This window comes from Watersipora subatra, chromosome 1 (genome assembly GCF_963576615.1).
Source record: "Watersipora subatra chromosome 1, tzWatSuba1.1, whole genome shotgun sequence".
In the NCBI taxonomy this organism is placed as follows: domain Eukaryota; kingdom Metazoa; phylum Bryozoa; class Gymnolaemata; order Cheilostomatida; family Watersiporidae; genus Watersipora; species Watersipora subatra.
Window position 1 is genome coordinate 41675058 of NC_088708.1, and position 13764 is coordinate 41688821.

The window sequence follows — 13764 nt, forward strand, 5'->3', positions numbered from 1 at the left end:
TATGCGATAGTTGATATGTGCATGTGTGGCAAAAAACCAAAAATTGAAAACATAGTTTTTACAGATTAGTTGTGATAATGTGGAAATGTTTTTATTAACAAATTATAAAATACTAAGCAGTTATATGCTTAAAATAACACTGGATCCAACCTTAGTAGCTGAGTTTAATAGCAACCGAACTCGGCCTTGCTGACTTATTTAAAGCATTCAGCTAAAATATTAGAGCTGGTGGTGAATCACCCATGATTTGTTCAATAGAATTCTCATACATGACTAATATTGGGGAAGTGAATTAATGTAAATTAAAATAAAGTTGTCTACATAGTGTTTACTGTTGCCACATTTATTCTTAAGTTCACTAAGATCATGTAGAGATGGTCGATCGCTTGACAAAAATGGGAACATGTTTTCGTTCTCTGCTACATGGCAGAAGTTTTTATGCTAACACACCGGTGAGGGAGTTTCCTCAATTTTCAAAGTAGTACAAAATATAAAGATGAGTGTTTCTTATCTGTATTAGTAAGTATGTACCATGCAGTTCTCACAGAAGCAACCAACCATATATACTAGTTAATCACAAGTACCATGACAAACTACTCAAGTCAGCGGGTAACTTGTGCGGGGTCAATATAAGAAACTGTTGAAGCAATCAACACTTGTGCAAACACAATGATTTATATAACTACACTAGGCTTAACAAAACAATATTTAATGACAAAAACAAAAGTTAATAAATTCACCAAGCCCTCTCTGTAAAAAAAGAGAATATTACATCTTCAAAACTTTTATCTACTTACGGAGTGCATTAATCCACCTGCAGGCAGTCACATGCGACATATGTAGAATTGAAAATCTGACATTAAAATTTCCACCTCAAGGTGTTAAGTCTTACCTAAACATGAAAAACTCAACCTAAAAAACTACCACCTGGTCACTGAAAAAAGTGCCATAAGAGTTTGGTTGAACACTGACAGCTAACCAACACTGACAGCTCACCCCGAAGGTATGAAGTGCTACCTGAATAGGAAAATTAGTTGAAGAAATGACTTTCTGATCAGTGGAAAGTCAACCTTACAGTAAAGCAGCCAGCTGAAACGTGGACAATAAAACCTAATAGCTTTGATTCTTATTTAATCACTCAAAACTCAACCAGGTATAAATAGATTCCTACCTGATCACTAGCTTTACGCTCTTCAGCAAAAGAGAGCTCGTTTTTAAGTCGAAGTTCAGCTGACCGCTGTTCCTGCAGCTGCAATTCAAGTGATCGCACACGTGCCTCCAGTTCATGTTTCCTCTGACTCTCAATGTCTAACTCCTTTGAACTGCTCTCTAACGTTGCCAGCTGGTGCTCTTGCTGCCGTATTACCTGGTTCAACTCATCTACCTGCTCTCTGACGAACGTAAAATAAATATAACAAAATAATTGAAAAACTTGCGTCCTGTTCATTGAGTGATTTTTACAATTATAAATACTCGCAGAAAATGCTTACACAAAAGTTTGGTGAGCAGAGCTGAAATAAGACAGGGCAGTGAAGGAGTTGTTTGCTCTTCTCATTTTTATGCAAATAAAAATGATGTAACATTTGTTTTGTATTTAGGAGATAGTAAGGAGAAGTTGTTCGAGATACCTTGATGACACTTTCACTGGACCGATTTGCTAACCAGGCATGAAGAAATGTTTGATAAACAGTTTATTAATATTTCCCAAACACTAGTCTGTTATTACAGCCGAATTCTGATCACCTCAGCTATGAACCTTCCAACACAATATAAAATTTTAGCAAATATTTCCTCTACACGCAAAGCAATTTTCAGCATATGATATTTAAAGTTTTTAAAACATTGCAGTTTGTAAGTGAAAGTGAGGAGAATGGAGAATATTAAGCACAAAAAATTATAAAGTTAACATATAGGGTAATTATCATATATTATGTAAACTACGTTAGTCTAGACTTCTCTTAGTCTAAGTTAGAGTAAGGTACACCGCATACCTCTATTGCTACTTTCACCTCTGAACCCACACATTGCTATGCCTACATTTCTGCCTTTCGTAACAACAACGTTGCTATGCCTACATTACTGCCTTTCGTAACAACAACAACGTTGCTATGCCTAGATTTCTGCCTTTCATAGCAACGATTCCTATTTACCGATATTACTTTAATAATGTAGTTTTACATATAATTTAATGTTTTACGCTTAGTTTTGTCCATAGTTTATATAATGCACTTGTTTACTACATGTGTGATTACCTGAAGTGCTTATGACTAGTTTTAGAGAGGTTCAACAAATTAGGCGGAATATAGTAAATTGAGAATATTTGCTAACACGAAGGAAGATTTTAACATATGAAGTGAATCTCCTAATGAATCAACATTGTATGTCGAAGTTTGGTTTTATCAGTAAAGTATCAGTACTACATAAAGAACTTTGAACTATGAAATTACAAATTTTTTATTCTCTCTTTTCAAACCAATATCGTCCATAAAAAGAAGAATGGGAAAGACTTGTCATCTTTAGTAAGCTTTTAGATTCTAAAATTCCATATTCAGCATTATGCGTTTTATATTCAAGACTACATTCTATACTATATTATGTACAGTCTTATGTACATATACAACGTATCTTATACATTCTACTTTTTAATATTCGTCTTACTCTACTGCCTACCATCAGGGCTCTATCTATAATTTACATCTAATGTTTTACGTTTTGTAATAAATTTGCTTCACTAAACAGAAAATGTTTTTATAATGAATATGGTGGTATAAAGACTTCTAAGAATCGCTCAAATTTCCAACTAAATCCACCAAACTGTTGTGTCAGTAAGACAGTCAACTCCAGAAAGAAACATAAACACAAACAATGTCACACAAAACGTGTCTCCAATCAAAAGGCATGAAACTGTCTATAAACTTACTTATTTTTATACTTGGTTTCTTCAAATTTTATTTCCAGCTCCTTGATAGTAGCCGCTTTTGTTTCAGCTTCTCGTTTTCCATTGGCCAGCAGTTCACGCATGCCTTCTAATTCTTGCTCCTTTTTGTGTAGCTGTTTTGTTGATACTTCGAGCTCAGAGGTAATCTGCAGAATTTATTAAATTGCATGTTTTCCGCAAGCATCGAATAAAAGACTTGAAAGACAAAACAAGCACAAATACTTATATGCACACATAATCAGAGATCACAAGTTTAATTTTACACTAGAGGTTGAACATAGCCGAAATTTTACAAATCTTTTTTTCCCAAACAGCCTGTTTACATTACTGAGCAGTATCAGCCATAGAGTAACCTTCTACTAGTAACATTACTGAGCAGTATCAGCCATAAAGTAACCTTCTACTAGTTACATTACTGAGCAGTATCAGCCATAGAGTAACCATCTACTAGTTACATTACTGAGCAGTATCAGCCATAGAGTAACCTTCTACTAGTTACATTACTGGGTAGTATCAGCCATAGAGTAACCATCTACTAGTTACATTACTGAGCAGTATCAGCCATAGAGTAACCTTCTACTAGTAACATTACTGAGCAGTATCAGCCATAGAGTAACCTTCTACTAGTAACATTACTGAGTAGTATCAGCCATAGAGTAACCATCTACTAGTTACATTACTGAGCAGTATCAGCCATAGAGTAACCATCTACTAGTTACATTACTGAGCAGTATCAGCCATAGAGTAACCTTCTACTAGTTACATTACTGGGTAGTATCAGCCATAGAGTAACCATCTACTAGTTACATTACTGAGCAGTATCAGCCATAGAGTAACCATCTACTAGTTACATTACTGAGCAGTATCAGCCATAGAGTAACCTTCTACTAGTAACATTACTGAGCAGTATCAGCCATAAAGTAACCTTCTACTAGTTACATTACTGAGCAGTATCAGCCATAGAGTAACCATCCACTAGTTACATTACTGAGCAGTATCAGCCATAGAGTAACCTTCTACTAGTTACATTACTGGGTAGTATCAGCCATAGAGTAACCATCTACTAGTTACATTACTGAGCAGTATCAGCCATAGAGTAACCTTCTACTAGTAACATTACTGAGCAGTATCAGCCATAGAGTAACCTTCTACTAGTAACATTACTGAATAGTATCAGCCATAGAGTAACCATCTACTAGTTACATTACTGAGCAGTATCAGCCATAGAGTAACCATCTACTAGTTACATTACTGAGCAGTATCAGCCATAGAGTAACCTTCTACTAGTTACATTACTGGGTAGTATCAGCCATAGAGTAACCATCTACTAGTTACATTACTGAGCAGTATCAGCCATAGAGTAACCATCTACTAGTTACATTACTGAGCAGTATCAGCCATAGAGTAACCTTCTACTAGTAACATTACTGAGCAGTATCAGCCATAGAGTAACCTTCTACTAGTTACATTACTGAGCAGTATCAGCCATAGAGTAACCATCTACTAGTAATAGCTCATATTAACTACTACTAGTACGCTTGACAGTCCTTTGCGCCGTGAGAGATCATGAGTAATCATTATAATTATGCCTAATTAATTCTCTAGGTGACAAAGTGGCTGAGTAGTGTAGTGGTTAGAGGGAAGGCCAATAAAACGCTCTTAGCGTGGCTTAGGACAGACAGACACGGCTCTTATTATAGTAAAGATTAAAAATACTTTTTCATTTTTTGATCCCACAGCAGACTAATACAATGTTTTAAGAAAAAGAGCAATTTAAGATTGGATATTACCAGCACCAAGTTGGTCTTTTCAGAAATTGAACCCCATCAAATTCGACACTAAATACCACTTTAGTAAAATTTTCTGTAAATTCTACTAGATTTGTCTGGACTGGACGGAAAACAGAAGCTATATATAAAATGCCTTCTTTTATCATTTTTGACAGAATCTGGTGACAAAAATATAACCAAAAGAAAAAAATCAGGTGAAGATGAAGGAAAAACACATCAGGCATGCATCAAACTGTATCACACATACCACACAATATAGCAACCCCAACAATAACTTCTCAAATAAGGAACTTTGAGTATATTTGATGAGCATAAACAAAATACACTGGCAAAATAACATTCGAATAAAACATGATAGGATTGAGAACATTCTTTACGTAAGAATGACTATGCTAGACTGCTCTATATGGTAGCATGACATTACTGAGGTCTTTGACATATATAAACTGTGATAAGAAGAGGTTCTTTTTCGATAAGAATAACAACACTGAGTAGGCGCTTTACATAATAGTGAGATACACTGAAAGGTTGACTGACATAAAAATCTGACAATACACAGCAGGTGCTCTCTACACAAGAAAGACAACACTGACAATGTGCTCTACATAATAAAATGATATACACTAAGCAGGTACGCTACACCTAATTATGTGATACACTGAAGACATCCTCTACATCTAAAAAATCTGATAATACAGTAGAGGTGCTCAATCTTTAAAAAATCTGACAATAATGTGAAAGGGTTCCAGGCATAAAACTTGGACAATTGAGATCAGACTCTTGAAGTTTTGTTAAACTACTATATGCACTTCTTGCCTTAGTTAAGTGATTAAGAGCGATGATGCCTGGCACATGACTGTGAGCCGAGCCTGCCCACATACAGTCACTCACCCTTTCTCGCTCAAATGTGGAGGTAGTCTCTGCTGACTCAGCACTTGTTTTCAATCCTCTACATTGCTGATTCAGTTCTTGAATAGTCCGTGACAGTTCTTGCACTTCTTGCTTGTGTTCCGCTTCCACTTTGGCCATATCTAGTTTAGATTCATGTTTCTCTGTAGTCAGTCGGTCTCTCTCTTCAGAGAGCGCCTGTGATAAAATGAGTTTATGCAGTTACACACATAGAATCCTTGTGACTGGCAGAGGTAACGTGAGCTGTCTGTAAAAGTGTGGGACAAGTTCTGGCAAAGAAATAGACAAGCACTCCGTGAAAAGTTGCCTCTCTTCACTGAATTAAGCCAATAATAGTAGCCTCTCATCTAGCTACAAAGCCTCTATGAAATTGATAATAGAGCAGAGGCTAATATTATTATTATTATTATCACAACAACAAGAACAATACTAAAGAATTTCTATATAAATATCATATAGAAATATATATATATATTTCTATAAATATTATTTCTTAGAAGATTTCTAAGATAGCAACTACCCACAACATGCATATTCCTATTTGCTTCCCTACATGGCTTATTGGCTATTGATTTATGCCAATATTTGATTTATAAAATACCTACATCTTAAAGATGTAAAATAATTATTTTAAAATTAAAAATCAATTAGTATTGCAGAAAGTATATCATGCTGGGGCTGATGATTGCCGGAACTTAAGTCAATTCGCAGCATCCCATGCATTTATTTAACAAAGAGAGGTCTGTAGATTAGCAACTATGTGGCATGAATCAGCAGTCTTACCAGCATCTCTGGCGCTTCCACCTGCAGGAGCTGCAGACACCAATAGTTCAATTACAACACTTCACAATCGGCAGCAACTTTTCATGTTTAATAATTGATAAATAATCAGACAATTTTACGTTGAGTATCGATATATCTCGTATACTACACCAGCATTAACAAGCAAAACATGATTCTTTGTTCTCAAACTTAACAAATATTTCCATAGCAAATTCTTGTTACCGTTATTATATTTATTGAGTATATATAATATACGTAATAAATGAATAACTAGTTTGAAGAATAATTTATAGTTAGCTTGCAGCTACGGTCATTTTCAAGGATGCAGTTTATCTCATCAAAATGTGCTCTACTCCACTTGATGAGAAGATAAACTGCACCCTTGAAACTCACAGTAGCTGAAAGCTGAGTAACACTATTCTTCAAACTAATAAGATGTATATATTTATACATATATCTATCTATAAATATATATATATATATGTCTCCATTACCTCTACCATAACAACACTACTAGTGTCAAAGCAGTACATTATTACTCTGAAAATATGACAACGGAAAACCTTGCTATACATTGAGAATAATAAAGGAAAATGTTTATAGCAAAAGTTTTTGTTTGGTGTCTATATTTGATCTTTTTATTCAATATTTTCATTTGCTTCTTTCTAAAAACTGTACTCTACTCAATAATTAAAAACTGTAGGCCTACTCTGCTCAATAATTAAAAATAGTACAACAAAAATATGATTATTAATAGCTGACACAACCGACTTTACAGAACATATTCGATAGATGTATATGTATATGTAACAAAGCCTCATCTACATATATGCTAAGATGAAGAAGCATTTTATCTTTAGAGTTACCTTCTCTTTCTCTCTATGCTGCGCGATGGTAGACTGAGCTTCAGCCAATCTGGCTTGGAGCTCTGCCAGTTTCACTTTGAATACCTCAACATCCTTGCTGAGTTCCGCTTTCTGTGCAGTCAATGAGTCGACTGAAGCAGAGAGAGTAGCCACTTCTCTCTCAAACTTTTCTGACTGGTGTTTGTGGGTGGCTATATCCCTCTCCCCATCTGATTTTAACTTACTGTAGTTCAATTTTTCTATGGAAAGCTCAGTTTTTAGCTCATCAATCTGTTTAAAAAGATATCAAGTTTTATCAGTAACAACCACAGAGTTATAAGGATGTTAGCCTATAGTTGGCTATGAGCAAAACAAGAGCAGCAATTTACAGGGTGATCAGCAGTTGTGAATCTTCCCAATGCTTCCACTCAGCATACTCACATAATAGCTATGCTTTCCCAAATATTACATTTTAACAATTCTTCTGGTTTCACAACAAAGAACTCTAACGTAGCGCGAAGACTATAACATAGTACGGAGACGTGAAAGAGAAATATCATTGGCATGAGAGTTACTTAGAATGTAGTGATTATACCATAATACAGAATAATAGCTATAAACATACATGTATATGAATATCCTAAAAGTCAAACAGAATAAAACTAAAGAAGTAGCATTGAATATACATGCTCTACCTTAAATGGAATACACTGAGAAGATAAATGCAAAGCAAATAAACCAAAGAAAATTACAAAAGAAAATACAAAGAATGCACCATTAACAATAATGCATGTGGAAAGGTTATGATCTAAATCTGAAGAAATTTCATACTTTATAAAACTTTATAGAACTGGTGGAAGTAACATTGAACAAGTAAACTATAATATCACTTAGTTATATGTAAAGAACTTAAAGCTGCAACAACTTCATGTATGCTTTAGCTGATAGCAGTGAGTTTTAGAATATGTCAGCATACATTAGTATAGATAACTTGTAATTCATGCATTAGCATAGACAACTCGTATTGCATATATTAGTATATATACCTTGTATTGCATGTATTAGTATATATACCTTGTATTGCATGTATTAGTATAAATAGCTTGTATTGCACACATTAGGATAAGTAGCTTGTATTGTACACATTAGGATAAATAGCTTGTATTGCATGCATTAGGATAAATAGCTTGTATTGCATGCATTAGGATAAATAGCTTGTATTGCATGCATTAAGATAAATAACTTGTATTGCATGCATTAGTAAAGATATTCTGTATTGCAGGCATTAGTATAAATACTTTGTACTGCATGCGTTTCTAAAAATATTTTGTAATGCACTCATAAGAATTCCTGCATGTGTAGGTACAGAAGGTATATATATACAGTAGTGCATATGTACCTTGCAGTGTTTCTTAACAAACCAAATAGTATGATAGACCTGTCAAGCTATTCATCTGCAAGCTGCTGCCTCCAAACCTAACCATAGGGATTGAAGTACTTACATGAATGCTAGCTATCTTTAGTATATGTACTGGAATAATGGGTCATACACGATTACAGTACAACGAGTTAGCTATTAGGGAAAAAATAAGTCATGATTACTTGTTTCTGAGCGGAGAGGAGGCTTTCCTCCGTTGTCGTGTAGTTAGATTCTTGTGACCGTAATCGTGATGTCATATCCATATTTTCATTTGCCCTCGTCAGCAGTTGTTGCTGTAAATCACTTGTCTACAAAAATCATTCTAGTAAAAATATAGGTAATGGAGAAATAGATTGATAGATGGATAAATAGATGGATAGATATGACAGTCACAAATACATTGTATTTTTATCACACTTATTGGCAACAACCATGAAAATATATTTAGACCTAATATATTGATAGAGCTATCATATTTTACAATATTATTGATATTTTACCAAATTCAACATTTAAAGATTATATCAGGTAGACAAGTATGTGAACAACGAACAATAAGACATGGAGCTGCCCGATCATACTAACTGAGCATGTTAGTAACTGCCAATAGAGTTGAGCAGAGTTTATACGTAACATACGTGAAGATAAGCTAGAAGCAACAGGTAAAAACAGACAGCTTATTAACAGACGTTCTGTTATACAGAATTTATTTTGCAAAATTTAAGCTATGACAAAAAACTTCAAAATTTAGTTTTTAGTTTTAAGCTAATATTAAAAAATAAACTTAATGATAAATAAAAAACAGACAGATAGTCAACCCAATTGTGTTCAGATTGTACTCATACCCAATTGGTACTCAGCACAAATACCCTGGATGCTTTTCTCTTCATCTACCAACACGCCTCAGTTATATGTTTTTCAGAAAGGTTTACCATGAATTCACCAACTTTGTATTAAGTCTCGGGCGATGGAACTTCTCATTACCAGGTTGACTATTTGTGTTATATTTAAGCTAAAGTTATTTAAAGGTTGATAAATGTAAAGAAAAACTAGATATACAGGTTTGAGAAGGAGACAGAGACAAGAGACTCAGAGTTTACTAAATATTACAGAGTAAACTAACTTGATGTTGTAGTTTGTTAACTGTCTCCTTAGAGAGTGTTAACTGCTCTTTCATCTCTACGTGTTTGTCTTCAATTACATTATACCTCTCCTTGAGTGCCTTCAACTCTTCTTTTTTGTCAGCTAACTCCATTTCCAACTGAGAATTCTAGCAAATGAACGAAGATAGTTGTTAATATGAATGCTAGCAGTAGTTGTGATTGCGCATCACATCCTGAAGAGTGTTTTATACATTTCTGGCTGATACAAGGTGACTTATATCACCTGACTTCTAGCATAAGATCAAACCTACTAGTGTTTTTGCTTGAAAGTAGCTGAGAAAGGTTAAAGGATTGAATTAACTGTGTTCACTATAAAGTAGTAACTAATCAGGTAATAACTAGATATGAGTTTAACTAACATCTCTAAATATTCAGAGTCTCTAAAGATTCAAATTTAGATTTTACACTGTTTTCTGTTTTTCATTTAGAACTTTTAAACATTTTATTTGCCCAACTTTATCCAAACTACTCTTTTTAGTTACAGCTATGTTTTGAACTGAAAGATGATCCAGTATACAAGTAGTACATTAGCTAGCGACTTACTGTCTTTTTAGAGCAAGTTGTAGTACTAATTAGTGTGAGGCTACGTAAATCAGCACCTGTTAAATATATTCTAACTAAAGTGGTTAGTCTTTTACAACTGAAGCAAATGAAATTATATCAAAAATGCAATCAAAAATGAAAAATTTTTGTTTTCAATTTTGCAGTGTATTTTAGTATAGCGCATATTGTTATCCATATCTAGCAGACTGTATAATGAAAATAGAGCTCTTACCTGGTTGTTGTAAGACTCAGCGTTGCGACTAGAGCACCTCAGGCTAGCTGAAGTCATATCTACCTCATCCACGAGTGACTCTACTCTCGCCTCTAGATCACTTTTTGTCTGCTGCAACAGCTTATTTTTTTCTTTAAGTGCAGAGATATCCGACCTCAACTCGGTAGTCTACAAAGAACTTGTTAGGATAAAAAAAAACCAAAAGAAAGATTTATCCGTGTTTAATGCTGGTCTTAAAATAGAAGGAATAGCAACATCAAATAATAATCTAAGGATTGTTCTGAATACTCATAAGTTACTATGTCATACGGCAATTTATAGCGAAGCTTTGATTTTAAAACTCAACTTTGAAAAAAATTGGATTTTTGGTTATTAGCTTAACCAAAGTATTAACAAAAATGAGATGCATAGTAAATTTGGTAATAGACATGAGACATAGACATGAGACATAGACATGAGACATAGACATGAGACATAGACATGAGACATAGACATGAGGCATAGACATGAGACATAGACATGAGGCATAGACATGAGACATAGACATGAGACATAGACATGAGACATAGACATGAGACATAGACATGAGACATAGACATGAGACATAGACATGAAACATAGACATGAGACATAGACATGAAACATAGACATGAGACATAGACATGAGACACAGACATGAGACATAGACATGAGGCATAGACATGAGACATAGACATGAGACATAGACATGAGACATAGACATGAGACACAGACATGAGACATAGACATGAGACATAAACATGAGACATAGACATGAGACACAGACATGAGACATAGACATGAGACATAGACATGAGACATAGACATGAGACATAGACATGAGACACAGACATGAGGCATAGACATGAGACATAGACATGAGACATAGACATGAGACATAGACATGAGACATAGACATGAGACATAGACATGAGACATAGACATGAGACACAGACATGAGACATAGACATGAGACATAGACATCAGATGTAGAATTAAGACAAAAGACAGACACTGATCTATTCAAACTTTAAATTCAGTGATTTACTAGAACCATCTGTTCGTGAATACCGTGAATGTAAAACTAAAATGTCTATAAGGCTATAAAACTACTATCTCATAAAAAGTCACTTCAAATGGAGTTTAGCTAAAGCAAACAGTATTATAAATATTTCTACTTGTATGTTTAGTTCTTCTATTTGTCTTTGCTTTTTGTCGTTCTCATCACCATCTGAAGTGTGCATTTTTCTAAGTGCATCCAGCTGTTTGATTGCCTCATCTAAGGACAGACTTTTTCCAGTGAGCTGCTCATGAAGACAGCTTAGTTCATTCTCTTTTGCTTTGAGGCATCTCTCTACCTCCGCCATTTTTGGCTGAAGGTGACACAGCTGCTCTTCGAGTCGAGATATCTTTTCTGTTTGAGTTTAACAACAAAATAATACAACAGAGTGCGCATTTTGAAAGCTTTGTGTTTATAAAACAAGAGCTGTACACTTTTCAAGTAATACTTAAACATGACTTTGATAATTTTTTATTTATCAATGCATATGTAGACTGAAAAAATCCAAAACAATAAAACAAATTGTAGGTTAACATTTCATGATTGCTGAAAAATTAACTAAAGCAAACACATGCTTGGTTCAATTTTGAAGCTAGATTGTTATTACATGTTATTACAAATGTAATCTGCAACAGTAAACTAGCAGACTAAAATACAACTCTATAGAATTTTACATACAACTTCACAATTTGCTACATTAAAATCTCGACACCGCTGGTTAAGACCGATGAAACTTTTGAAATAAGTCATAATAAACACTCTCGCTAAATAAAACAACTTTGTATCAAAATAAATCATTTTCAATTAAACTTTCATTTACATTTTTTTTAAAGATTGATTCAACTGTAAAACCTGCGACTCCCTATGAACTCTTAATAATTGCACTTAGTGCTTGAGTTATCTACCAACTACAATATAGTATCAAACAAGATACTCTTGTTGAGTACATGATAGACTTAGGATCAGCGTGTAATTAAGCGTAAGTATAAACACTTAGTATATAAACAACATAGTCCTACACTCACCAGATTCTATCTGTGTTAGAGGAGCGTCTGACGAGGAAAGTCCACCACTCACTTTAAGTTGGACTTTCAGATAGTCAAGTTCTGTTTCCAATGCTTCTATTTTATCTTCTCCCGACTTGACAGCAGCCATTAACTGATGTTTTTCCTTCACTACAACAAAACTTTGTTATAATATTAATTCCTACATAGATTGCAGTAAGCAGAGTTAAACAAATACTATATAGTACTGTTGTAAATCAATCAACACTATATATGATACAGGATATGAGAGTTTAAGCAATGTATGTATGTAAAACATTTTATTGGTATTGGTAATCACCAACCAAACCTTATTCATTACATGCCAAAAACAACAAAACAATAATAATAAAGACTGTTTCTTAAACTCATTTCAGCTGGAAATAAGAAAAATGGTTATATAGTATTGTCTACACGTGGGGTAGATAACTAATACAACTGCCATCATACGATACCTATACAATACCTATATAGCCTGTGCTTCAACAATACAAGCCCATAATCTAAGAAAAAGATTGTCGTTATTATTATTGCTACTTGTTTTTGGCCACTCAAGACATTTTAGCAGTACTGCTGTTGCCAAACTGTCATAAAACTCCACTTAGGTCTAGGAATGAATGACTATATTTTTATACAGAGTAACCGTAAAAACTTGCTGATGAACTGTTATAGAATAGTAACTAGCTATGAGGTGACAACCGACCAATCATCCGCTATGCCAAAAAAAACGTTTTAGCCATAGTAATTATATTTAATACCGTATCCCCACTGTGATTGTTCCGTATGTATTTAACAATTAAGCTACAATTAGCAGCTTTTAATTTTGATCTGAATTAGTTAATCCGTTTGTGATTCAAAGTGCAAGCCATAATTATATAGACGAGAAGATCAAAAAGGTAGCTTTGGATACGAATAACTAATTGCGGCCAGCATTGCAATTAGACAGCTCATTTCCGAATAAGGTGAGCACTGTTTACACAACTGGAAACTGAAACCAAAAAAGGATTTGAATGTGTTTAA

At 34.2% G+C, this 13764-nt stretch overlaps 1 protein-coding gene across 1 annotated transcript in view; it reads right to left on the reverse strand.

The window, feature by feature from the left end:
* LOC137387701 (early endosome antigen 1-like) overlaps positions 1-13764 on the reverse strand; it is a 43087-nt gene that overhangs the window by 12307 nt on the left and 17016 nt on the right. The window contains exons 14-22 of the mRNA XM_068074195.1: positions 12727-12876; positions 11820-12055; positions 10624-10791; positions 9809-9955; positions 8868-8993; positions 7287-7556; positions 5620-5814; positions 2921-3084; positions 1172-1391 (exon numbers count right to left, since the gene is read on the reverse strand). Of these exons, the coding sequence (XP_067930296.1) occupies positions 1172-1391; positions 2921-3084; positions 5620-5814; positions 7287-7556; positions 8868-8993; positions 9809-9955; positions 10624-10791; positions 11820-12055; positions 12727-12876 (1676 nt within the window). The remainder of the gene's footprint in view (positions 1-1171; positions 1392-2920; positions 3085-5619; positions 5815-7286; positions 7557-8867; positions 8994-9808; positions 9956-10623; positions 10792-11819; positions 12056-12726; positions 12877-13764) is intronic.